General features: G+C 72.4%; 6 protein-coding genes across 11 annotated transcripts in view; 3 read left to right on the top strand and 3 right to left on the bottom strand.

The window, feature by feature from the left end:
- OST4 (oligosaccharyltransferase complex subunit 4, non-catalytic) overlaps positions 1 to 22,588 on the top strand; it is a 29,072-nt gene that overhangs the window by 6,292 nt on the left and 192 nt on the right. The window contains exons 1-2 of one of the 4 annotated variants that reach the window (XM_069805381.1): positions 21,908 to 22,098; positions 22,419 to 22,544. In XM_069805381.1, coding sequence (XP_069661482.1) covers positions 21,944 to 22,098; positions 22,419 to 22,533 — 270 coding nt within the window. In that variant the 5' untranslated portion in view covers positions 21,908 to 21,943 and the 3' untranslated portion in view covers positions 22,534 to 22,544. Of the gene's footprint in view, positions 1 to 21,907; positions 22,124 to 22,418; positions 22,545 to 22,588 lie in introns of those variants that run through there. The other 3 variants (XM_069805382.1, XM_069805384.1, XM_069805383.1) reach the window with 3 other exon arrangements.
- CGREF1 (cell growth regulator with EF-hand domain 1) lies at positions 5 to 2,571 on the top strand. The gene is given in 6 exon segments (XM_069805361.1): positions 5 to 261; positions 845 to 922; positions 1,290 to 1,346; positions 1,568 to 1,638; positions 1,715 to 1,839; positions 1,923 to 2,571. Coding segments are annotated over 5 exon segments (714 nt in total). The 5' UTR covers positions 5 to 261; position 845; the 3' UTR covers positions 2,307 to 2,571.
- Positions 2,571 to 5,330, bottom strand: KHK (ketohexokinase). 3 transcript variants are annotated; one of them, XM_069805358.1, is made up of 8 exons: positions 5,138 to 5,330; positions 4,929 to 5,045; positions 4,547 to 4,681; positions 3,735 to 3,807; positions 3,492 to 3,638; positions 3,099 to 3,187; positions 2,861 to 3,018; positions 2,571 to 2,779 (listed from the first exon to the last, which is right to left on the bottom strand). In XM_069805358.1, exons 1-8 carry the CDS (start codon positions 5,275 to 5,277, stop codon positions 2,694 to 2,696), a joined length of 945 nt encoding a protein of 314 aa, XP_069661459.1. In that variant the 5' UTR covers positions 5,278 to 5,330; the 3' UTR covers positions 2,571 to 2,693. The 3 variants fall into 3 exon arrangements, with proteins under 3 accessions (XP_069661459.1, XP_069661460.1, XP_069661461.1); XM_069805359.1 differs by lacking the exon at positions 4,929 to 5,045; XM_069805360.1 differs by lacking the exon at positions 3,492 to 3,638.
- LOC138689924 (uncharacterized) lies at positions 5,604 to 6,531 on the bottom strand. Its single transcript, XM_069806572.1, has 3 exons — positions 6,524 to 6,531; positions 5,927 to 6,167; positions 5,604 to 5,840 (listed from the first exon to the last, which is right to left on the bottom strand). Exons 1-3 carry the CDS (start codon positions 6,529 to 6,531, stop codon positions 5,604 to 5,606), a joined length of 486 nt encoding a protein of 161 aa, XP_069662673.1.
- Positions 6,613 to 12,438, top strand: LOC138689646 (cGMP-dependent protein kinase 1-like). The gene is made up of 19 exons (XM_069805363.1): positions 6,613 to 6,921; positions 7,001 to 7,167; positions 7,359 to 7,472; positions 7,547 to 7,652; positions 8,083 to 8,146; positions 8,332 to 8,409; positions 8,534 to 8,622; positions 9,150 to 9,215; positions 9,296 to 9,343; positions 9,966 to 10,010; positions 10,471 to 10,609; positions 10,733 to 10,863; positions 10,950 to 11,039; positions 11,116 to 11,257; positions 11,357 to 11,520; positions 11,597 to 11,713; positions 11,942 to 12,004; positions 12,080 to 12,155; positions 12,250 to 12,438. The coding sequence occupies exons 1-19, from the start codon at positions 6,740 to 6,742 to the stop codon at positions 12,334 to 12,336; spliced, it is 1,968 nt and encodes a 655-aa protein (XP_069661464.1). The 5' UTR covers positions 6,613 to 6,739; the 3' UTR covers positions 12,337 to 12,438.
- On the bottom strand, positions 12,622 to 20,396 carry EMILIN1 (elastin microfibril interfacer 1). The gene is made up of 8 exons (XM_069805362.1): positions 20,057 to 20,396; positions 17,500 to 17,625; positions 16,606 to 16,814; positions 14,648 to 16,513; positions 14,110 to 14,217; positions 13,964 to 13,981; positions 13,485 to 13,619; positions 12,622 to 13,108 (listed from the first exon to the last, which is right to left on the bottom strand). The coding sequence occupies exons 1-8, from the start codon at positions 20,227 to 20,229 to the stop codon at positions 12,777 to 12,779; spliced, it is 2,967 nt and encodes a 988-aa protein (XP_069661463.1). The 5' UTR covers positions 20,230 to 20,396; the 3' UTR covers positions 12,622 to 12,776.

Consider the following 22,588-nt stretch of genomic DNA (forward strand, 5'->3'; position numbering starts at 1 on the left):
GGCACGTGTCGCGCCGGCAGCCATCTTTGAGGCGGGCACGGGCGCAGGGTGCCGGTTAACCCCTGCGCTGCTGGCGGGGCGCGGCTGGAGCTGCCCCGGGCTGGGGCTGAAACCCTCCCGGGCAGGGAAGGACCCGGCGGGCGGGCGGGTTCGGTCCCGGCGGGGCAGTCCCCGGCCGGTACCGGTGCCCGTGCCGGTGGACGTGTCGGCTACGTGGCCCGGGGCGGGGCGGGCGGCATCGAGACGTGAGACCGGGGCCGGGTGAGTGGGCAGCGGCGGCCGCAGGGGTGTTGTGGCGGGGGGGGTTGTGCACTGTGTGTGCAGCGTGTGTGCGTGTGCAAAGGCTGCTGCGAGCGGTGTGAGCAGTGCACGCAGTGCGCGCCGTGCCCCGCCGTGCGCCCACGCCTGCCGCCCGCTCGCCCCGTTCGCGCTGCCGTCCCACGGTGTCAGCGGGTCCCCGCCGCGCAGGAGCCGGTGGACTCTCCCGGAGCTCCCCGTTCCGCCCCGTCCCGGGGCTGCTGCTCCCGCCCGGGATGGGGAGGGGGGGCGGCCGGGGCCGGGGAGAGCCGCTGCAGGTGCCAAGGCGGGTGGCTGGGGGCTGCAGGCGGGGGGCTGCAGGCAGGGCTGGCAGGGGGGCGAAGAGGCCGGACGGGACGGGAGGGCTCCGGGACGGGTGGACGGTGCCGTTACCGTGTCCGTATGGAAGCGCCTCGTGCAGAGCCCCCCCCCGCCCCTCGCCAAATGCCGGATTCCCCCCGGCACCCCCCCGTACACACCGTGGCCAGGCATGGCCCCCCCGCCCAGCCAGGAGTGCCCACCCTGCTGCTCTCGCCCGACGTCGCAGGATGAGGAACCCACTGGTGGTCCTGCTGCTGCTGCTGGGTCCGGTGGCACGGGCTGCCCCCAGGGCTGGGGGGCACAGGTATGGGGGGGCAGAGGTATGGAGGGGGGGTGCATGGGCACGGAGGGAGGGCGCAGGTGTGGTTTGGGTGTGCAGGTGCAGATGAGCACCCAGGCATAAGGGGGGATACAGAGGCACAGACGGGGTGCATGGGTGCAGGTGAGGTGCACAAGCATGGCTGGGGCACACAGCGGTGGGTGGGCACAGAGGGGTGCACAGTCAAGGACTGGGCTGATGGGCACAGGGTTGCACACAGGGCTGCAGGGGCCATGGGTGGAGGGGATGCTGTGTGGGACACTGTGGGGACATCAGGCCAGGCTGGGGCAGGCAGCCCCTCCTCGCTGCACCCCAACCAGGGGCACAGGTAACCTCTCCCTCTCCTGGCCAGGCCTGAGGCCCCACTGGCCACGACTGACCCACTGAGCCCGGAGCTGCCCACACTGCCGTGAGTCCTTGACCCTCAGGGAGCCCCACACCACTGGACCGTGCACCCCTGGCCTGGGGTCTGCACATGGGGGGAGGTGATGGGTGGGTGTGGGGCACAAGCAGTGCCCAGCTGGCTGTGGGGCAGGGTGGTCCTGCGGACAGCTATAGGGCAGAGTAGTCCTGGGGCAGGCTGTGGGGCAGGGGGGGGTTCATGCCCACCCCCAGCCCCACCACCCCCAGGCTGCTGCGGAGCGCAGTGAGGAACCTGGGGCCGCCGGAGCAGGACGTGGAGGCCATGACACGGGAGCAGGGTAAGGCTGTGGGGAGCCGGGGGGCCAGCAGTGGCAGGGACACGGCCCCAGTCCCACGGCACCCCGTGCCCCACAGCCCTGCTCTACCTCTTTGTGCTGCACGACCACGACCGGAGCGGACGCCTGGACGGGCTGGAGCTGCTGCAGCTGTTGGGCACGGTGCTGGCGCAGCGGGATGGGGGGTGGCCAGACCCCGATGTGGTAGGTCCCATGGGGATGAGCCCTCGCACCCCACAGAGCCCCTGGGCCGGGCCCTCACCCCATTCCCCACCCTGTCCCTGCAGGTGGCCATGCTGGTGGACTGAGCCCTGGAGAGGCAAGACCTGAGCAGGGATGGGCTGCTTGACCCCCCCGAGCTGCTGCTTTTGCCCAGCCGGAGCAGACCCCCAGGGCAGCCCCTCCAGCAGCAACTCGGGGAGCTGCTGGCAGGAGCTATAGCTGTGCCTGGGGTGGACACGGAGATACCTAGGGGGGACGCAGGGGTGAGTGGCCCAGGTCATGGCCTGGCAGGGGGGCAGGCAGCCACCCAGGATGAAGCCCCCAATGCTGAAGGCATGGAGGTGGAGGAAGCCCCTGATACTGAAGCCATGGAGGCAGAGGAAGCCCCCGAGATTGAAGCCCTCGAGGGGGAGGCAGCCCCAGTTTGGGGGGACCCTGGGGAGGGGTAGGCAGTGGGGCACTATGGGCAGGGCTGTGCCAGCCCCACCATGGCTCTGTGGGGTGCAGTGCCCCGGCTGCTCCCTGCCCTGCTCAGGGCACATGGTCATGGGGGGGTCCCTACAGACCCCCCACAGCCTGTAGTGGGGCTGGGGAGGACGGTGGGGCCGGGATTGTGCGGTTGCCCGTGTAACCCGGCGGGGACGGCGAAATAGAGGCACTGCTGCCAGTGCTTGCCTGGGCCCTGGTCAGTGCAGAGAGGGGCCAGGCACAGCCTGGGAGGCACAGGAGGCAGCCCTGGTGCTTTATTGGCAGCGGGGTAGGGGGGTGCTGGGTGTGGGGGGAGGGTAGCATGCTCCAGGGGAGTGTGGGGGGTCTCCTGGCACAGGGTGCCCAGCTCAGACAATGCCGTCGAAGCCCTGGATTCCACATTTCCTGCCTGCGATCTGGCAGCCGAAGGTGAGGGCATCCTGCAGGCTCCTCCCTGGGGAATGGAGGTGTCAGCCCTGCCTGGATGAGCCGGGCCATGCCAAGCTATGCCATGGCCATGCCGGGCCATGCCCACCTGCCGAGAGTGCAAAGATGACGGCAGCATTGAAGGTGTCCCCGGCCCCCAGCGTGTCCACAAGGGTCTCCGGGGGGAAGGCGTCCGAGTGTACCAGCTCCCCGTCGGGCCCCACGGCGTCAGCCCCCTCTTCAGCCCAGGCACAGATCAGCGTGGCCCTGGGGGGGGTGGTGGTGGTGGTGGGTGCAGGGTGTGGTCGTGCCCCCCCTGACCCGCACCCCTCCCACAACCACCCTACCCCGGCTGCACGCGGCCACGCAGCCCCTGCAGCGCCTCGGGAGCCGAGCGGTACCCGAAATGCTGGGCCAGGTCCTTGCTGATGAACACCTGCGGGAGAGGGGCTGGGACGGGGCGGGGGCGGGGGGGGGCAATGCCCCCGACACCCCCAAAGCATGCATTGCTGCACCCCGACTGCACCCCCAGACCCCAACCACACCCCCTGGACCCCGACTGTGCCACCCCTATACCGCATCTGCACCCCCACACACACCCTGCACCCCCCGACTGCACCCCCCTGCGCCCCGACCGTCCGGTACCTGGACCCCCAACTCCCGCCTCCGACACGCGGGCCGGGCCCCTGACCCCGCCCCCAGCCTGTAGCCCCGCCCCAGCCTGTAGCCCCGCCCCGCACCACGTGGCCCAGGCCCATCAGCGGCAGCAGCTCCTCCCGCGGCTTCTCCACCTCCACCGAGGTGTGGACCCGCTCGGCCGCCGGCCGGGCCCGGTTGTGCCGCTCCACCCGCCGCATCATCGCCGCCTGCTCCGCCGCGTTACGGGCCTGCGGGCGCACAGCCCCTGGCACCGGCACCAGCTGCCTCCGGGGGGGTCCCCCGGCCCCCACTGCGGGGGCTGTCGCCCCCAGCCCCGGTCTCACCTCCCAGTGAATCCACTTGTACTGGGAGAGGTCGACCCGCTCGAAGTCGCGGGCCGTCACATCGGGCAGGTTCCTGCGGGGCGGGGGTCAGGGGAACCTCCAGCCGTGGGACAGGGCAGACCCTGGTGACCCCCAGCCTGGCCGGGAACGAAGGGCAGCGGCGTGGGCTGTGGAGGGCTCAGTGCTGCCCAGGGCAGAGGTCCCCGTGGGGGTGGCACTGCCTGGGTGAATCATTAACGATGGCACAGCGGGACCCCAAGGTGGATGCGAAGGGCAGCATGGCCGCTGCCGCACTGCAGCTGCTGGAGCCGGGGGGGTTGGCGATGCCCACCATTGACCCTTCCACCATTGACCCGCATGAGCGCAGCTGGCCCTTCGCCAGAGCGAGGACCATGGCTGCCCTGCCAGCACCGGCACGGCCAGGGGACTGCTGTCCTGGGCAGTGGGCGGCTGCCACATGCGGTGCCGGGCATCCCCACAGGGGCTGTGCCGGCTGTCCCGCATACCGGAGCATGTGGATACCACCGCCAATCACGGCTGTGGCACAGGGGCTGATTAGGGACTGCAGGGATGATGGGCAGTGATTGTGTGTGCAGAAATACAGGGAATCACCCAATCTGGCATGCGGGACGCCCCAGCAGGCAGCACAGGGCTGGCGCCAGCAGAGCCTCTGCTGGAGGCCAAGCATGGTGAGACCCCCAGGGTGCAGGGGGTGGTCTGGGTGCCCGGCTCAGCCAGGGAGAAGGCAGGGAGGGTGCTGCAGCCCTGAGGTGACCCGCTGGGTGACCGGGGCCAGGGACTGGTGTCCTTACGTGTCGTAGAGCATGATGGTCCGGGAGCCGCTGGCGGCGCTGACGATGCAGCAGGCGCAGGGCATGTCCCCGTGGGGCTGCCAGGCCACATGCGTCACATCCACGCCCCGGTGCTGGAAATCTGCTGCAATGAAACTTGGGGGACAGAGAGCAGGGTGAGCTCACCCGCGGGCATGCGGGACAGCATGTGCGCCCCGGCTGGCACCGGCAGTGACGATGGAGGCAGGCGGGTGGCTGTGGCACCACATGGCACGTGTCCAGCCAGCTGTGCCACAGCTCGGCTGGGACGAAGCTGCCGTCGGAAGAGAAGTGGAGGGCCCGGTGGGAACGTCAAGGCGGGGGTGGCCCCGGGTCCCCCCCCACCCCCCCGCACCCCACTTACTCTCCGGCATGCCCGGGGGCCAGCGAGCCCATGAAGGCGCAGGGGGCTCCCAGCAGTGCCAGCACCGTGCAGGAGTTGGAGGCGTTCCCGCCCCGCTGCCACCGCTGCGACACGCACCTGCAAGGCCGCGGGCCGTGGGTGCCGGGCCGGCCCTGGGAGGAGCACCGGCGGGGCTGTCCCATCGCCCCCCCCGCCGCCCCCACCGGTACCTGGTATCGGTGTCCTCGGCGGGGTAGGCTGGCACCACGGTGATGATGTCCAGGCACACCAGCCCAACGCACAGGATCCGCTTCTCCCCTCCCGCCAGGACGCGCTCGGGGTCCCGCCGGGCGGCCGCCCTCGCTGCCATGCTGGGTCCGCTCCGCTCCAGTACCGGCACCGGCAGCGTCCGGCCCGCCCCGCCCCGCCTCTGCCCGCCTCCAGTTAGGTCCCGCCCCCTGACCGCACCACGCCCCTCAAGGCTCCGCCAATCAGAACCCGTCGTTACGCCGTTACTCCCACCGCGGGCGGGGCGAGGGAAGGGCGCGGCCATGCGGACCTGCCCCCGGGGCCACGCCCGCGCGCATGCGCGCGAGTGCCGGGGCGGGGGCGCGCGCTGCCCGCGCCCACAGCCCGTTGCGCGTGTGCTGCACGCACGCACGCGCACAGGGCGCTTTGTGCGGGCACGTTCGTTGTTCACACCGACCCCCCCAAACCCCGCCCCGGGGCAGACCCCACCCGTGTCCGCGGCTGCAGGTCCCACGGCCGGGCCGGGCAGCGGGTCCGCAGCGTGGGGGTGGACAGGGGGAGGGGGCCGGGGGGAGACCATAGAGCCGAACCGGGCACGGGTGGGACGCGGGGGGTGCCGTGGGGCGAGGACACGGCTGTGGGGTCGTCGTGCAGGGGGGGATGTGCCGACCCCGGGGCTGGAGTCTGCCCGAGGCAGCTGAGGGGGCACCCACAGGACCGGGTCCGGTGCCACCGCAGGGTGCGGGGGGGGTCCCCCACCCTCCCCAAACCTGCACCCCGACCTGCACGTGGTGCAGCGGGGGGAGCAGGCACAGGGGTGGGTCGGCAGGTACTGGGCGGGGGTGCTGGCAGGCCCGTGGGAGCGCCGCTGGGCAGGTTAATGTGTCACTGGGCTGCGGCAGTGGCGGCACGGGTGGGAGGGGACGGCAGCAGGAGCGGGAGCGGTAGCACAGGTAGGCGGTCGGGTGCGGGTCGGGTGGCGGGGCTGAGCCCCCGGGGAACCGGCAGCAGCTGCGGCCCAGGGTTCCCCAGGCGGATGGGATGGGTCACCGCGTCCTCGTGCCGTGCCAGGGGCTGCACCGAGGCCCTGCCAAGCTGCCTCGTGCCGGTGGCACAACCTTTGCACGGGGCAGGGAGCGCCCAGGCATGGCGCCTGCGGGAGCCCGTACCTGCCTTGCCGCAGCGCTGTGGTCAGGGCAGGCCCTGCCAGCGGCTGTGTGGGGCTGGGACACCCACCGGGGACCCTTCCTGCCTGTGCCGGGGCCCTGCCTGTGCTGCCCCCAGAGCTGCTGTGCCACTGGGGCCGAGGAGTCGGGGTATGGTGGGGGCCGAATGCCGGGCACTGCAGGGTCCTGGGTGTCCCTCACCACGCCATGGCCACGTGTGCCGTGCCGGGCAGCGCCGAGCTGAGCCTGGCTGTGCCATGTGGGGCTGTGCCCCTGCGTCGGTGGCAGGATCTCCCTGAGGGCCAAGCACTGGCTCTGGGGCTGGGGGCTGGTGCCGTGTCAGGGTGATGCCGTGCTGCTCCCTGCCCACCCTCCCGCCGGCACCCCCAGGACTCTGGGAGCAGTTGCGGTGCTGGGATGGATGAGCGGCTGCGGGACCTGCGGCTGCAGGAGGAGAGGACCTTCCTGCAGAGCGTGGCGCGGGAGGAGGCCACAGAGCGGCCCCCCAGTCGGCGGCACAGTCGGGCACCCGCCATCGTCCCTGAGCCCCTCGCCAGTGACGCTGCTCTCTGTGTGCCCAACAGCCCCAAGTCACGCAGGTAGTCAGCAGGACCCCGGGGGGCCCGGGGGGGGGGCCAATGCTGCCCTGCTCATGCCCCTGTGTCCCTGTGCCCCCAGGGACCTCAGCCTGATAGCGGAGGCGGTGGGACGCAGCGAGTTCCTGCGGCGCCTGGGCGAGGGCTGCCCCGAGGCGCTGGCCCAGAGCTTCGCCCCCGTCTGGCACGGCCCCGGGGACACCGTGCTGGCTGAGGGCACCGAGGGCACCGCCATGTACATTGTGGCAGGTGAGAGCTCGGTGCCGGCACACGGGCTGGGTCACGTGTGTGCAGGCATGCCTGCATCTGTGCCGGCCCATGAGTGTGCATTGGGGTGAGCTCGTCTGCTGTGCCTGTGGGTGTTGGGCTGCCGCACCTGCGTGTGCCCACGCGTGCCTGTGCTGTGTGCATGTGATGCCGCTCGCCGTGTCTCTCTGCAGAGGGGCAGCTCAGTGTGAGCCAGCGGGGCCGGCAGCTCCGCATGCTGGGGCCAGGTGATGTGTTCGGGGAGCTGGCCATCCTCTACCACTGCAAGCGCACTGCCACCGTGCAGGGTAAGGGCAGCCCCCCACCCCACGGGCCCCGTGTCGGTCCCCCCCAGCCCCCCAGTGACACCCCTCTGCCACAGCGCTCAGCCCCGTGCGCCTCTGGGCCATCGACAGGCAGCGGTACCGTGCCATTGCCACCAGTAACGCCAAGCAGAGACGAGCCAAGATCCTGGGGTCTCTGCGAACGTGAGTGGGGCCCGGCACCCGCCGGCACTGCCCTTCGCCCCCGCCACCCCCAGGCCCCACACCCTGACCCCCTTGGGGGGAGGTTGCCAGCCTCTCCTGCCAGCCCTTGCCTGCAGAGTCCCCTCCCAGTCCCAGCCTTGTCCTCAGCATCATCCCCACCCCATGTCACCCTGTTCCCATCCCTGTCCTCATCCTTATCCCCATGTCCATTCCCATCTCATCTCCAGCCTCAGCTCATCCCAATCCCTGTTCCTGTCTGATCCCCGTTCTCGTGCCCAGCCCCACTGCCACCACATCCCCATCCCCTTCCCCAGCCCTGCCCACTGCCTGTGCTGGGCTCTGGGGTGCAGGAGCCCAGGCAGGGTGCAGGCAGGGTGCAGGCAGAGTGCAGGCAGACCGCGGGAGCCCAGCCGGCCCCTTTCGCCCACAGAGTGCACTGGCTGCAGGACCTCTCTGACAGCCACCTCTGCAAGCTGCTGGATGCCATGGAGGAGGTGGGTGCCCAGGAAGCCCCCCCCCACAGGGCCCTGGGGGGGGCTGGGACACGTCCCCATGGGCCTGCAGCCCGTGGTGGGGTCGGGGGCATAATGCGGGGCCTGGGGCTGGGATGGTGGGGCTGGGACTAGCTGGGGGGGGGCTGCCTGCCCCCCTGCCTGTCCACCCCGCCCCCCCTCTGCAGTGCACCTTTGCGCCTGGCCACGTCATTATCCACGAAGGGGACGAGGGGCAAAACTTTTACATCATCCTGAAGGGAGAGGTGGGTACAACACCCCGCAGCACCGCGAAGCCCCCCACAATGGTGAGGGGCAGGGCCCTGCCCTGTGTCCCCCACCCCATCCCCCCGTCCCCACTCAGCCTGTTCCCGTGTCCTGGCACTGCAGGTGCGGGTGAGCCGGCGGGTGGATGGGCAGGAGAAGCTGCTCCGTGTCCTGGGCGCCGGCGAGCACTTTGGGGAGCTCTCCCTGCTGCAGTAAGTGCCCTGGCTGCCGTCCCCTCGTCCCCCCACCCTGGCAGCACCTGCGGTGCCACCCTGGCCTTGCCACCTGGCTCCGGTGTCACTGGCCGGCCTGGGCTTGCTGTGGACAGAGAGCTGGTCCCTGCGGTGGGGGGGGGGTCCTGGCAGTGCCACCCCACACCCCAGCACAGCCTGGGCGTCCGCAGCATCTCCAGAGAAGGGTGGGCACGGCTGTCGTGTGGTCACCTGCCTCTGCTCACACGCGTGCCAGCCTTGCACGTGGACACATGGAGCTTTGAGCTTCGTGCTGTGGTGACACCCCCCCCTGTGGTGACACCCCCCTCCCCCCCGCAGTGACACCCTTCCCGCTGCCTGTGGCATCCCCAGGGCACCCCTGGTGCATGTGCCAACTCATCTGCACCAGCTCCCTGTGCACACCCAGCTCTTGCACAACCCCCTGCCATGCACACCCCCCCTCCAGTCTCTTGCCCTCCCCCTGCCTGTCTCTCTCTCCCCCCCCATGACCCCCAGCCTCTGCACAGGAACAGCCGCCGGACAGCGTCGTGCCAGGCCCAGGGACACGTCACCTGCATCACCGTGGCCAAGGAGTGGGTGTCCCTGTGTGCCCCCCCCCGGTCCCTGCCAGACCCTCCCTCCCTGCTCCACTGACCCCTCCTCTACCCCCCAGAGACTTCCTTGAGATCAGCCCCTTCTGCCCCCGGCAGCTCTCGGAGCCGTGAGTGTCCTGGGACCCTGGAGCCCCCAGGACCCCCAACACCTCAGGGGACCCCAGGGCAGTGCTCGGCTCCATGGGGAGCCCCCAGCCCCAGGGGAGACACCCAGTGGGGTGGGGGGGCTGGTCGGGGGGGCAGGGGGTGGGGGTGCCATGGGGGACAAGGGAGATGGGGGTGGCCATGGCCTGGGGGGGATCAGGGGTGAGGGGGCCTGGGGCGATGGGTGTAGGGTCGTCAGGGGCGATGGTCCTGGCAGAGAGCCAGTGGCTGGTGATGGTGCGGCCGGGCTGGGGGCTGCACTGTGGCCCTGGACTCTGCCTGGGGTGGGTGCCCCAGTCCAGGCATCATCCTGCTTCCACTGAGCCCCATGGCACAGGGCTCTGCTCACTCTGCCATGGAGGTGCCCCCCCACTGTGGACCACCCGGCCAAGGTGGCTCCATCCTGGTCCCACACGTGGCTCTGGGTCGCTGCTGCCCCCCACACCCTGTGCCCGTCCCTGGTGGGGCCATGGGGCTCCAGGGCCATGGGGAAGGGACTGTGGGGAGGGGGCCGTGAGGGTGCCCGGTGCTGAGCAGGGGCTGGTGCCACTGCCCCCTGCCCCCCCCGGCTCCTTCCTACCCCAGAAACACGTCTGAGACAGAAGCTCCGGCCCTAGAAGGTCCTGGGAGGTCAGTGCGGGATGGGGACTGGGATGGGATGAGGGGATGGGAGGGGATGGGGATGAAGAAGGAGGTGAGAACGAGGACTGGTACAGGAATGGATAGAGATGTGCTAGGGAGGGGATGAGAATGGGGATGGGGCCACCCTGCCCTGGGACTGGGCTCCCTGGCTTCAGGCCGTGGGTGGGCAGTGGTGGGGGGGGACAGACAGCAGCAAGTCAGCCAAAGCCCAGCCCTGTGACTGGGGGTCACTGGGGTCCAGCTGGGTGACACAGGGTCCCTGGGGTTGCTCTGGGTGCTGCAGCATCCCCATGGCCCAGGGTACAGCCTGGTGCTGGGAGGTCCCTGAGGTCCGCCCCAGCACCGTCCCTGGGGAGCAGCGGGGGGGTCCTGGGCCCCAGCAGGGTTGGGTGTCGGCAGCCCCTTGGTGCTGGTGCGAGTGCTGCAGGGCCACGGTTCCCACCCGCAGGGGTTGGGGGTCTCCGAGCCTGAGGCAGCCCCTGGCGCCGGTGCGGCTGGAGGACCTGGTGGCCATGCACTACGAGGAGGGGCCGCGGCAGGGCCAGCGCGTCATCCTGGGCACCGGCGGCTTCGGCAGGGTTGAGCTGGTGAGAGCTGGACGCTGCACCCGGCCCCCCCCCGACGGCTCCTGGCACCCGGCCCCATCCTGCCGCGGCTGATCGTGCCTATCCTGGTGCCCATCCCGGTTGCCCATGGCCGCCTGTGCCCAGGTGCGATCCGGGGAGCGGCTCTTTGCGCTGAAGCAGATCCGCAAGGACTGGGTGGTGCGGACGCAGCAGCAGGAGCACGTGCGCACTGAGCGGCGGGTGCTGGCAGGCAGCCACAGCCCCTTCATCGTGGGGTGAGAGCGGGGGCTGCGGGCACTGGGGGGGCGGCACGGCCGCTGGCAGCACCGAGGTCCCGCCGCCGACCCCTCTCTGCCGGCAGTTTTTTCGGCACCTTCCGGGATGGGCAGTATGTCTACCTGCTGCTGGAGTTCTGCCAGGGCGGCGAGCTGTGGACCAAGCTGCGTGAGATGTATGGAGACGGGGTGAGCGGGGGTGGCAGTGCCGTGCCATATGGCACCATGCAACCGCTGGTCCCTGCGGTGCAGGCGCTGCTTTGAGGAGCCGCTGGCCGTGTTCTGCTGTGCCTGCGTGGTTGAGGGTCTCGAGTACCTGCACGGCCGTGGCATTGTCTACCGCGACCTGAAGCCCGAGAACCTCATGCTGGACCAGAGCGGCTACGTCAAGCTGGTACCAGGGAGGGTGTCCCAGCAGCACCACCACCGCCGCAGCGGTGCCTGGGTAGGGGGTGGCGGGGGCTGCGCTGGCTGATGGTGCCGGCACCCACAGGTTGACTTTGGCTTCGCCAAGGAGCTGGGGCGGGGGGAGAAGACCTACTCCTTCTGCGGGACCCCCGAGTACCTGGCGCCTGAGATGTTGCGCCAGGAAGGCCACGACTTCGCTGTCGACTTCTGGATGCTGGGCATCCTCACCTTCGAGCTGCTGGTGGGCAGGTGAGCGGGCGCTCCCGAGGCTGGCCGAGCCCCCCTCCCCCCCGCAGCAAGGCACCCACCTGCCCGTGCCCCGCAGGCCCCCCTTCCACAGCGCTGACCCCCAGCAGATCTACAGCCGCATCCTGGACGGCGTCTTCTCCTTCCCTGCTTTCCTCGGCGAGGCCGCCTGCTCCCTCATTGGCAAGCTCTGCAGGTGCTCAGGACACCCAGCGCAGGGTCCTGCAAGGGTGGGGGGACACGGGGGGGGTGCTGGGTGCAGTGGGGTGCGCTGGGCAGGGTTGAGGCACCTTGGGTGCCCTGGGTGCATCGCTGCACCCCAGTGTGCACGGGGGGGGGGGTGCGTGTCCCCACTTACATCATTGGACCCCAGTGTGCTGGCGGGTGCCCCCCCCAGCCCCCCCCCCACACCATCCCCTTGCAGACGCCGTCCGGGTCAGCGCCTGGGGAACACGGCCAGCGGCATCCGCGGCATCAAGAAGCACAGGTGAGGGGGGGTCGGTGGGACCCCCATGCCCCACTCCCCCTGGCCCCTCCTGCAGCCCCCCCTCTCCCACCCCAGGTGGTTCGGGGCCGTGAAGTGGAGGAAGCTCTCGCTGCGGCAGCTGGAGGCACCCACCCTGCGGCTCATCAAGGAGGTGAAATGGGGGCTTGGGGCGGGGTTTGTGTGGGTGCTGCTGGGGGGGGGAGTGCAGGAGGGGCCGGCTCTGACCCTGTCGTCATCCCCCCCAGGGACCCCCCTACGTCAACTTCAAGCGTTTCTCGGTCGACTGGGCGCCAGCAGAGGATGAGTTCTCAGGCTGGGATGAGGATTTCTGATGGCAGCAGGACCCCCCCCCAGGCCGGGCTGGCTGTGCCCCCTCCCCACAGCACCCCTGGGCCGGGGCAATGCCGGGGGCTGCCCTGTGGCCTCGTGCTCTCCTGGGTGTGGGGGAGGCTTCCCCAGGGGAATAAATCGTGGGGCCACAGGAAGGAGCCGGAGCCGTGGGTACAAAAACCCGGTGCCGCATCTTTATTTCGTGGGGGGCAGTGGGGGGCCGGGGGTGGTGGGGCGGCGTGGGGGGCCAGGGCGGACTGTGTGGGGCAGGGGCGCGTGGCGGCGGGGGAGCAAGGGGTGAGGGGTGCTGATAAATAACGGGGCGGGTGGGGAGGGGGGGTCCCGCCGGGGTGTGGGGACCCCCCGGCCCGGCTGTGCCCCCGGCTGGCCGGCAGCCCCGTGCCGGGGGGGTGGGGTGGGGTTGTGCGAGGGTCCGATGGTTTTAGGGCTCCTCGGCGTCGTAGAGCAGGGCCCCGCTGAAGACGGTGAGGGGTTCGTCGGGTGCGTGGGCCAGGCGCCCCGAAACCAGGTCCACGCAGAGGGTCTCGCCGGCCGCCAGCGGCAGCAGGAGGCTGAAGACGCCGAGCGCCCCGGGGCTGGGCTGCAGTGCCGCCACCGGCTCCTTCTCCAGCCCCTCCGGCTGGAAACCAGCCGAGTCCAGGCGGGCGATGCCCTGGTTGGAGCGCGACAGCACGGCCTCCAGCTTCTCCCCTTTGTGCCCCGTCAGCACCGCGCTCACCAGGTACCGCCCGCTCACGGGTGCTGTGAAGGTGCCTGCAGTGGCGGGCAGTGGGCATCAGTGCCGGTGGCCACCCTGTCCCCAGGGACTCCGGGACAGGCTCTGCACCCCCAGGCTCCCCCACTGCCCCCCCAAGACAGGCAAGGCACTCCCTGAGAATGCCCCCCATCCCACAGCCTTCATCCCATCCCAGGATCATGCTTCACCCGTGTCCAGCAGCCCTGATCCGCCCCATCAGCCCCACCACAGCCCCCCGTCAGCCCCACAGCCCCCACTGCAGCCCCCTGTCAGCCCCACAGCCCCCATCAGCCCCGCAGCCCCCACTGCAGCTCCCCGTCCACCCCGCAGCCCCCACTGCAGCCCCCACCAGCCCGCCTGCCCCACATGTGGCCATGCTGCGCAGGCGCGCACCTGTCTCGGGGTCGTAGGCGCCGCCGTCGTTGAGCAGGACCTGGTCGAAGGGGACGGTGCCCGGCTCTGCGTGCTGGGTGCTCAGGGCAGCCGAGAAGGCGATGCGGGGCACGGAGCCCGGCTCCCCAACCTCGCCTGAGCATCGTGGTCAGGACGGGACACCCTGGCCCCCCCTGCCCCTCCCGGCACCCCCAGCCCCTGACACCCCCCCCCATACCTGCCCCTTCACCGTGGCCGTGCCCCCCCTCCTTGACCATGTCCCCCACTGTGCCCCCAGCCCCTCTGCCCCCAGCCATGCCCATCACCCCAGGCTGCCCTGCCCAGTGCCCTGTCCCCGCCCCCCCCTTGCTCCCTTTGCCCCAGCCCACACACCCCCAGCTGCTATTGCAGTCCCCCAGGCCCCCACCTCAAGCCCCCAAAGCCCCAGCCCCCCCACCCCAAGCCCCCCAGCTCCCCCCCCTAAAGCCCCTCAGCCCTACCTCTCTCTCCTGGCAGCCCTAGGAGGGAAGGGGAGGAGGGGGCTGCAGGGCCGGCAGGGAACGGGACCCCCCAGGGTGCAGGGTCCATCCATGCCAGCGCTGCCCCACTGTGGGGACTGGGGCAAGGGGGGGGGGCTGCTCCTTACCAGGGGGGCCCACGGGGCCTTGTTCTCCATCCTTGCCGGGGGGCCCAGCGGGGCCGGGGGGGCCCATCTCACCCATGGGGCCGGTGGGTCCAGGGGGTCCGGGGGGGCCTGAAGGGAGGAGAGGGTTAGAGCCACCCCGGCCCCACAGCCGTTCCCCTCACCCTACAGCCCCATGGTCCCACGCATTGAGCCCCCACCTCCCCGTGACTTGTGTCCCCAGGTCCTCATGCACTGCAGCCCCACGTCCCCACGCCTTGAGCCCCCAAGTCCCTGCAACTTGTGTCCCCACAGCCCCACGGCTTGCGTCCCCAAGCCCCGCAGCCTCTTGCGCTCCTGCGTCCCCACACCCCAACACCCCCAGACCCCCACCACCGTGCCCCCACGTCCCCAACCGCCTTGCTCTCCAGTGACCCCGTGTCCCCGCATCCCCGTGCCTCTGCCATCGTCCCCGAGTGCCATCCCCGCAGCCCTGCACCCCCCTGGACCCCCTCCGCGATTCCCCGCATCCCCCACCCCGCGGCCCGTCCCCCCCGCGCACCGGCAAGGTCCCTCTGTGTCAGGCGGAGCAGCTCCCCGCGCAGGTGCTGCAGGCTGGCGTTGAGGGCGCCGAGCCGGCGTGGGAGCTGGGCCTGCATCGCCTTCTCCAGCAGCGCGGCCTGGGTGCGGGTCGTGCCGTTCAGCTCCCGCACCGCGTCCCACAGACCCGCCACGTGCCGGCCCAGACCCTCGCGGACGCCCCGCAGCCCGCCCGCCACGGCCTCCAGCTGCTCGCAGACACCCTCCAGCTTGGCCAGCCGCGGCTCCAGGCCGGCTGGGCAGCCCCCGGTCCTCGCCAGCTCCCGCGCCAGCCCCTCCAGTCGCTCCTCGCTCTCGGCCTGCCGCGCCGCCGCCGCCGCCGCTGCCTGGTCCAGCTCGGCCACGATGCGGTCGGTGATGGTGCCCAGCTCACGCTGCCGGGCGTCCTGCTGGTCCAGGGCATCCTGCAGCCCCTGCACCGTGACGTTCAGCCCACCAAGGGAGAGCAGTGCCGCCGCCAGCTCGCCCCGCAGCCCCCGCAGCTCCGAGGGTGAGGTGCCCCCGAAGACGCCGAACCCCTCCAGCGGTGGCTCCGGCTCCAGCTCCGGCTCCGGCTCCGTCAAGGTGGGGCCAGGCTGGGGCGGGCGGCAGATGGCGGTGCAGGCGTCCACCTCGGCCCGCAGCCGCTCCAGCTCCTGGGGCGGCAGCGGGGTGCAGGGCTGGGGGCAGGGGCCGCCGTTCGGCCCCCCCAGCTTGGCCTCCAGCCGCCCTGTCCGGTTGCGGAGTTGCGCCAGCTCCTCTGCTAGGGCCCCCCCCGCCTCCAGCTGCCCCAACCGCCCCGCCAGCCGCCCCAGTGCCTCCCCCTGTGCCCCCAGCAGCTCCCGCAGTTCCCCCCCCTCCGCCCGCAGCCCCTGCAGGGTCCTGGTCAGCCTGTCCTCGCCGGCCCCCAGGGCCCGGAGCTGCCCCTCAGTGTCCTGCAGCCGCTGCTCCAGCTGCCGGAGGAGGGGGCCAAGCTGCCTGTCATCCTGCACGTCCCGGCTGCCCGCTGTCAGCTCTGGGGGTGCTGGGCAGGGCTGGCCGCAACGGGCCAGCAGCCCCTCCAGCTCGGTCAGGCGGGCGCCACGCTGAGCCCCGCTCACCGCCAGCCCCTCCACAGCCCGGCTCAGGTTGGCCAGGCGTCCCGGCAGCCCGCTCAGCTGACCCTCTGGCTCAGGGGACCAGGGGCCAGCCTGCGAGGCGTTCAGTCGCCCTTCCAGCTCTGTCAGCCGCCGGGCCAGCACCGGTCCCTGCCCGCCCGGCCCCGCCACCGCCGTGGGCAGCCCCTCCAGGCGCCGCTCCAGCTCGGCCAGGCGCCGGTGCAGGTCGTCTGTCGCGGGCGGCGGGATGGCACCGGGAGCCAGGCGGCTGCTCAGGCTACTGATGTGCCGCTGCACCGTCTCTACCGCCTCCCGGTTGCGCTGGTCCACCGAGCCCACCAGCTTCTCCAGCGCCCGCATGCGCTCCCGGTCCTCCGCCGCCTGCCGCCGCAGCCCCTCGGTGCCGGCCGCGCAGGCGGCACAGGTCTCCTGCAGCCGTTGCTCCAGCTCGCGCAGTGCCGTGGCCACCCCCGGGCCCCCCGCCGCGGTCACCGGGCCCTCCCGGCCGCTCTCCTGGTGGCGCAGGCGGCTCTCCAGCTCCTCCAGCCGCCGCTGGACGTGGCTCAGCGCCTCCCGCACCTCGGCGGGGGCGGCCGCGTCGGCCGGCTGCTCGCCGTCAGGGCCGCCGTCCGCCCCGCGGCGCGGGTGCTCCAGCGGCAACTCCTGCCCGGCCCGCAGCTCCTCCACCTGCTCGCTCAGCCGCCGCACCTGCTCCTCCAGCTGCCGCACCTTCTCCGCATCCCCGCCTGTGCCTGCCGCCGCGGCGCACGGTCAGGGTCATGGCCGCGCCGGGGCCACCTCCACCAGCACGTGCCCCCCCCCCCCCGCCGCCCACCGGCACTACCTTCACCCCCCAGGCCACTGAGGGGGTTGCCAAAGCCGGAGAGCGTGGGGCGGCCGGGCCGGGGCCGGGGGCGGCCGGTGGGCAGGGTGGGTGCCGATGCTGGCCCCTCGGTGCAGTCCTCGCCTGAGTAGCCCTGGCAGCAGCGCCAGGCCAGCTCCGACACCGTCCTCTGGGACACCTTGTATCGGGGCCGCAGGAAGCTGCGGTACCTGCGGGCAGAGGACACCCTGCTGCAGCGGTGGGGGGGCGACCGGAGCCCCCAGCTGGGCAGCAGGGGCAGATGGGGGGTGCCGGGTGGGGGTCCCGGGCACGGGGAGCGGGGCTGGTCCCGGGGCAGCAGGGGTGGGGGGGGAGAGCCCTGCCCGCACTCAGCCCCCCGGCGCTCAGCTGCCTGCCGGGTCCCTGCTCTCGGGTCGTGCCGCGCGCCGCCAGCCCCGTCTGTGCGGAGGCGTCAGGCAGCAGCTCGGGGCTGGGCAGCCGGGACCAAAACCAAACACAGGCCGCGGTCTGGCCCCGGCGGCACGGCCGGGTCCTCGCCTGAGCCCAGCCTCTTGCTCAATCACCGGCAGCTGGGGGGGCTGCCCCTGCCTGGCCCCGCCACTGGCATCACCTCGCGCTACCGGCCCCACCACCGAGCCACCGGCCTGGAGATCTGCCCTGGGTATGGGGTGCGCCGGGGGTCCCGGCATCCACCTTGCGGGTGGCTGCTGGCTGGGCAGGGGCGGTAGCCGGTCACCCACCCAGCACCGCTCGAGGCCGCCCGGCTCTTGCAAAAAAGTAAACACGAACCCGGGGTGGATAAACATCGGCGGCGGCAACGGTGACGGGGCCACGGCCGGACTCAGCTCTACTCTGAGGAGCCTCCCCAGCCCCCCCAGCCCCATCTCCACTCACGCCAGGACGCGGGGGCACTGGAGCTGCCCCCAGCCGCAGGGTTGGTAATCCGCCTTCACAAAGCTCTCGACGCCGTCCTCCACCACGCAACTCACGCTGCGCGTCACCACGTAGGCACACCAGTTCCTGCGGGAAAGGGGTCAGGGTGCCCACCCAGCACGCACTGCGCATCGTCCCGGTGCTCACCCAGCATCCCCCCGCCCAGCCCCTAGCAGGCATCTCCCTGCATGCACCAGGTCCCCCCCGGCACACCCCCACACTCGCCCTGCCAGCCCCACCGGTAGCAGCCGACACGGCCCAGTGCTGTGCGGTTAATGGGCCGGATCCTGCCCCATGCCCGAGCCCTTTCATCCCTGCTCTGCCCAGCAGTCCGTAGTGCCAGAGCCCTTTGCCAAGCCCCGTTAGGGGCCACTGGAACCAGAGGACTGGCCACAATTCCCTGGGGAACCCTGCGGGGACGGGGGCTCTGCCTGTGGGGTTCGGGGTGGCCAGGCAGGGTTTGGGGTGCCAGGCACCCCATCATGCCGTGCTGTGGGGCCCCGTGCTGCCTGTTCCAGGGACAGGCACCCCACGGCCTGTCCCATCACTGCCCTGAACGTCCCCAGACCCCTCTGCACTGGTGGGGCAGGGGCAGCTGGGGCAGCCACCCACTGAGGGGGGGGCTCAGCCACCCCACAGCCATTGTGCCCCACCAACCAGGAGTCTGCAACTGGGGGTCAACCGCCCCTCTGAGCCAGAGCGGATGGCAGGGGTGGGGGGACAGTGTCCCTGCAGGGGCACCCGCACCCACGTCGGGGGTGCAAGAACCCAGGCTGCCCCATGGGGGGCTGCAGCATGACCAGCCATGGACCCCCACAGCTCCCAGCTGGGTGCAAACCCTGGAGCATGGTGCGGGACCCCAGCTCGGCCCCACAGGCTGCGGGGACCCCAGCCCCATGGCACGGGACCCCAGCCCGGCCCCACAGGCTGCAGGGACCCTGGCACAGCCTTATATGGTCTGAGCCTGGATCCTGGAGCCCAGCCCCGTACCCAGCACCCCCAGCCCCACACAGAGCAGCCCCCCCGGGCAGCCCCATAGGGAGCAGCCTCCCAGGCCCCTCGGACCCCCGTGGTGGGAGCTGGGCTGCGGTGGGGGCCCACGGTTCTGCGGCCAGTTCCCGTCAGCCCGGCTGGTTCCCCTCAGGCCCCGGCTGGATTCCAGCTCCTTCCCCGGGGGCCGCCGGGAATTCCTGTGCCGACTGACACCCCCCCCCCCCCCCGCCTCCCTCCTTCCCTTCCCTTCTCTTCCCTTCCCTTCCTGGCCCCCCTGTGCCCCCCCAGCCTGGGACCCCCCAGGCTGCCCTGGGGTCCCAAAGCCCAGGACCGGGGATGTCCACATCCCAAGGATGGGATGGGATGGGACAAGAACCCTCCTGAAAGGGCAGGGCATGGGGACAGCCCCCAAAGCACAGGCAGGGGCTGCTGCACCCCCTCCAAGCCATGGGGATGGATTGCGGTGCCCCCCAACCCGTGGGGAGACCCTGCTGTGCCCCCAAAGCTGCAGGTGAATGCTCAGCTGTGTCCGTGCCCCACCACGGTGCTGTGGGGCTGGGCTGGGGCCTGGGGGTGCCTGTCCCATATCCCCCCCTTTCCAGGCAGCCCCGCATCTGCAGCCAGGTCCTGCCGTAGGGCTGCCGTGGGGCTGTGGCGGAGCCAGCAGTGGGGCAGGGGCAGGGATGGGGCAGATGCCGGCCGCGGACGTGCCGGTGCAGCTCCACCCCATCATGCGGCCACGCTGCTGTGGCGCTGATGTGGCCGCAGTGAGAGTGTGACCCCCCAAATCAGCGTGGGTGTGACCCCCCAGCCCTGCGCCCGCCCCCCAGCTCCCCAACCCACAGCCCCACGCCACCCGTCCGCAGCCCCCAGCCCCTAGCACGGCACAGGCAGGGATGGGGACAGGGACACGGTGGGTCCGGGCCCCTCGCCCCCTCGCCATCCCCGATAGCGCTAACCCTGCACCGGGACCAGCCCCGGGATCCCCGACCCCCGGCACCGCGGCACGCGTGGCTGTCGGCACCCGCCTGCGCTGAGCCCAGCACGCCCACCCGCCCCCGTGGGAAGCCGGCACTTGCCGGGCGCCTGCTGCTCTGCGCCTGGGTCTCGCCCGAGCCCCTCCTGATGCCCTGCCCCACGTGCGCCTCTGCAGACCCCCGGGTCCATCCCCCCCACGTGCCCCCGGCCCGGCGCCTCGCAGATTCCCCCCGACCGCCTCCCTCCCCGTGCGCCCACCTCCCGTGCCCGCCGGGCACCCGCGCTGGGGTCGGCGGGTGAGCGAGGGGTGGAGGGCGGCCCCCTGCCAGGTCGGGGGAGCCCCCAGCACCCGGCATGGCAGCACCGGCTGGGGTCAGGACCCGCCGCCCCTCACCCGAGCTGGTCGCGGCACGTGCCGGTGCCCGGCCGGTGCCAGGGTCCCCGCGGCGTCGGGGCAGGCGGCTGCACCCTGCGGCCTCCCGGCGCTCCCAGGCGGCAGTGCCGCCTGGGTCCCCTCCCGGTATGGCCCAGCGGTCACGGTTCCTACCTGTGCCGGCTGGCAGCCCGGGCACCGCTGTGGGCCGTGGCGGGGCCCTGCAGGGCTGTGGCCTGGACGGCGCTGTGCGGGGCGGCCCCCCCGGTGTAGAGGCTGTACCTGGGGGGGAAGTTGGCGGCCAGGGCCTGGGCGGCCAGGAGGCACGGCCAGAGCCAGGGGGCCATGCTGGGCGGGCGGCTCGGCACGGCACGGCTCGGTGTGGCACGGTTCGGTTCAGCACGGCGTGGCTTGGCGGGCACGGCCCAGCTCAGGAGCGCATGGCGCGTCCCGTCGCGGCTCCGTCCCTCCCGGCTCTGCGCCGCACAGCTCGGCTCGGCTCGGCACGGCGGCTCTGCCCTCCCCTCGGCCGCGCCTCGGCCAGCCCCTCGCTGCCAGAGCCGCCCCGGCGCTGCCCGCCGACGGGGTCCCCGGGGCCCCCCGCTTCCTGCCCGCCGCGGCCCCCTTCCCTGGCCCGCGCAGCCCCCGGCGCGCCCCGGCCTCCACCGGGCACCGCGGCCCCCGCCGGCCCCCGCCCCCGCCACCCGCACATCTGCTTCTCGTTAGGCCGGGACGCCAGCGAGGACGGGAAGGAGGGACGGGGGAAGCCAGAGAGGCCGGGCAGGGGGCCAGGGCTGCAGGCGGCCAGCGCGGCCGGTGCTACCGCGACAGGCGGCCCCCCCGCTCCGCACCGCCGCAGCCTCGCACGGTCGCCTGCGCCTTGCGCGGCCACTGTTTCGCGTGGCGCCGCGCTCCTCGCGCAGCTGCGGTCCCGCATGGCGCACGGTTCCTCGCGTGGCTCCCCGCGTCTTTGTGTGGCCGCGGCCGCCTGTGGTGCCACGTCCCGGTGCCGGGGTGCCGTGTCCCCGTGGCGGTGCTGGCACCCTGACACGGGTGTGGGTCTGGAGCCGGGCGCAGTCCTGCACCTCCAGCCCTGCCCCGGCACCACAGGCACCGCGCCAGGGACGGTGGGGTCACTGGGGCAGCAGGAGCGGGGACCCAGCAGGGAGCAGGCAGCGACACCACGGCCACCCCGCCACAGCCCCGGGGCCTGCGCTGACACCATGGCTTCCCCAGACCATGCGGTGATGTAACAGCCTCTGGGTGACATCACACCTTGGCCCCGGCCCCGGGATGATGTCACAGCCTGGCGCAGCAGCGCGGGAATCCGCCGCCATCCGGGGCTCATCGAATGTGGGTTAAGCACAAACAGCTGCTGGCAGCTGGCGGGGGGATGGGCAGGACGGGGCCGGGGGATGGGGAGGGGGCAGCGGGGGGGGCCGGGGCTGTGCTTGGCCAGGCACCCCGCCATGGCTGTCCCTGGGCGGGATGGTGTCACCCCGCTCTGTGCTCTCGGGGGCCAGGGGGACCCCCGGGGCTGCGGCCTGGCCCATCCCGAGCCCAGCACACCCCAGCACGCCCCAGTACATCCCAGAAAATGCCCCAGTACACCCCAGAATGCCCCAGTACGTCCCAGAAAATGCCCCAGTACACCCCAGAATGCCCCAGTACATCCCAGCACGCCCCAGCACACCCCAGTACATCCCAGAAAATGCCCCAGTACACCCCAGAACGCCCCAGCACTTCCCAGTATGCCCCAGCGCGCCCCAGTACACCCCAGCGGCCACAATTAGCCACGGCGGCCCTGGGGCGCCCCGCCCCGCCCGGCTCCGCCCCCGGCCCCGCCCCCGCCCCCGCGCCCGGCCTTGTATGGAGGCAGCGGCGGCGCCCGGGGGGCTCCAGCCCCGCCCCCGCCCCTCGCCCCGCCCCCGGCCCCTGCCGAGGGCCTCAAGGAGGGGGAGCCGGGCCGTGACGTCACCGCAGGGCTGGGGGGGGCAGGAGCTGTGACATCACTGCGTGCGTGAGGAAAGCCCCGAGGCGACCGCCCGGCCGGCAGCCGTGATGTCACGACGTGGCCGGGACCAGGGCCGTGACGCCACCGCGGAACCCGAGGCGGGCGTGACGTCGCCTCCCCAGCCGGGCCGCTTTCCCGAGGCCCCGCCCCTCCCGCCGTGCCCGGCGGCCGGAAGTCGCGCGCGGCGCAGGCAGACGTGTCGGTAGCGGCGGCGGGGCCGGCAGAGCGTGGGTACCGGGGCGGGGGGGCGTCCTGCCCCCGCTGGGGTCCCACGCGAGGCCCGAGGGGGGGCCCGGCCGGGAGGGGCCCATACCCCCCCCACCCCCGAGGGTCCCGTCGCGGGGTCGGCCCCGGGGTCTCAGGCGGGAGGCGGGGGGGACCGGCCCCGGGGTGGGGGGGGGGCCCCGCCGGGGGTGGGGGGGGCCCGGGGGGGGCCCCGTCGGGGGAGGCCCGAGGGTCCGGCCCCGGTGTTCCCGGCGGGGGGGTGGCAGCGCATGTGTCCCGTCCCCCCCCCCCCCGCAGGATGATCACGGACGTGCAGCTCGCCATCTTCGCCAACATGCTGGGCGTCTCGCTCTTCCTCCTCGTCGTCCTCTACCACTATGTGGCTGTCAACAACCCCAAGAAGCAGGAGTGAGGGCACCCGCGGTGAGACACGGCACTGGCACCGGCACCGCGCCTGCCCTGCACCG

The sequence above is a fragment of the Haliaeetus albicilla genome, chromosome 18, assembly GCF_947461875.1.
Source record: "Haliaeetus albicilla chromosome 18, bHalAlb1.1, whole genome shotgun sequence".
Classification (NCBI taxonomy): Eukaryota; Metazoa; Chordata; class Aves; order Accipitriformes; family Accipitridae; genus Haliaeetus; species Haliaeetus albicilla.

What these genes read in the sequence shown, in the direction of transcription:
- EMILIN1 (XM_069805362.1), bottom strand. Translation starts at nt 20,229, where the DNA reads ATGGCCCCCTGGCTCTGGCCGTGCCTCCTGGCCGCCCAGGCCCTGGCC. An exon ending in CGGGCTGCCAGCCGGCACAG is followed by an intron (nt 17,626 to 20,056) that starts GTAGGAACCGTG and finishes CCTTTCCCGCAG; the next exon opens with GAACTGGTGTGCCTACGTGG. An exon ending in CAGTGCCCCCGCGTCCTGGC is followed by an intron (nt 16,815 to 17,499) that starts GTGAGTGGAGAT and finishes CTCTGCCCGCAG; the next exon opens with GTACCGCAGCTTCCTGCGGC.
- LOC138689924 (XM_069806572.1), bottom strand. An exon ending in ACGTGCAGGTCGGGGTGCAG is followed by an intron (nt 5,841 to 5,926) that starts GTTTGGGGAGGG and finishes TGCCTCGGGCAG; the next exon opens with ACTCCAGCCCCGGGGTCGGC.
- KHK (XM_069805358.1), bottom strand. Translation starts at nt 5,277, where the DNA reads ATGGCAGCGAGGGCGGCCGCCCGGCGGGACCCCGAGCGCGTCCTGGCG. An exon ending in GCCGAGGACACCGATACCAG is followed by an intron (nt 5,046 to 5,137) that starts GTACCGGTGGGG and finishes GCGGCCTTGCAG; the next exon opens with GTGCGTGTCGCAGCGGTGGC. An exon ending in CGTGGCCGCGTGCAGCCGGG is followed by an intron (nt 3,019 to 3,098) that starts GTAGGGTGGTTG and finishes CACCCCCCCCAG; the next exon opens with GGCCACGCTGATCTGTGCCT.
- LOC138689646 (XM_069805363.1), top strand. Translation starts at nt 6,740, where the DNA reads ATGGATGAGCGGCTGCGGGACCTGCGGCTGCAGGAGGAGAGGACCTTC. An exon ending in GGGGAGCTCTCCCTGCTGCA is followed by an intron (nt 8,623 to 9,149) that starts GTAAGTGCCCTG and finishes GCCTCTGCACAG; the next exon opens with GAACAGCCGCCGGACAGCGT. An exon ending in AGAGCGGCTACGTCAAGCTG is followed by an intron (nt 11,258 to 11,356) that starts GTACCAGGGAGG and finishes CGGCACCCACAG; the next exon opens with GTTGACTTTGGCTTCGCCAA.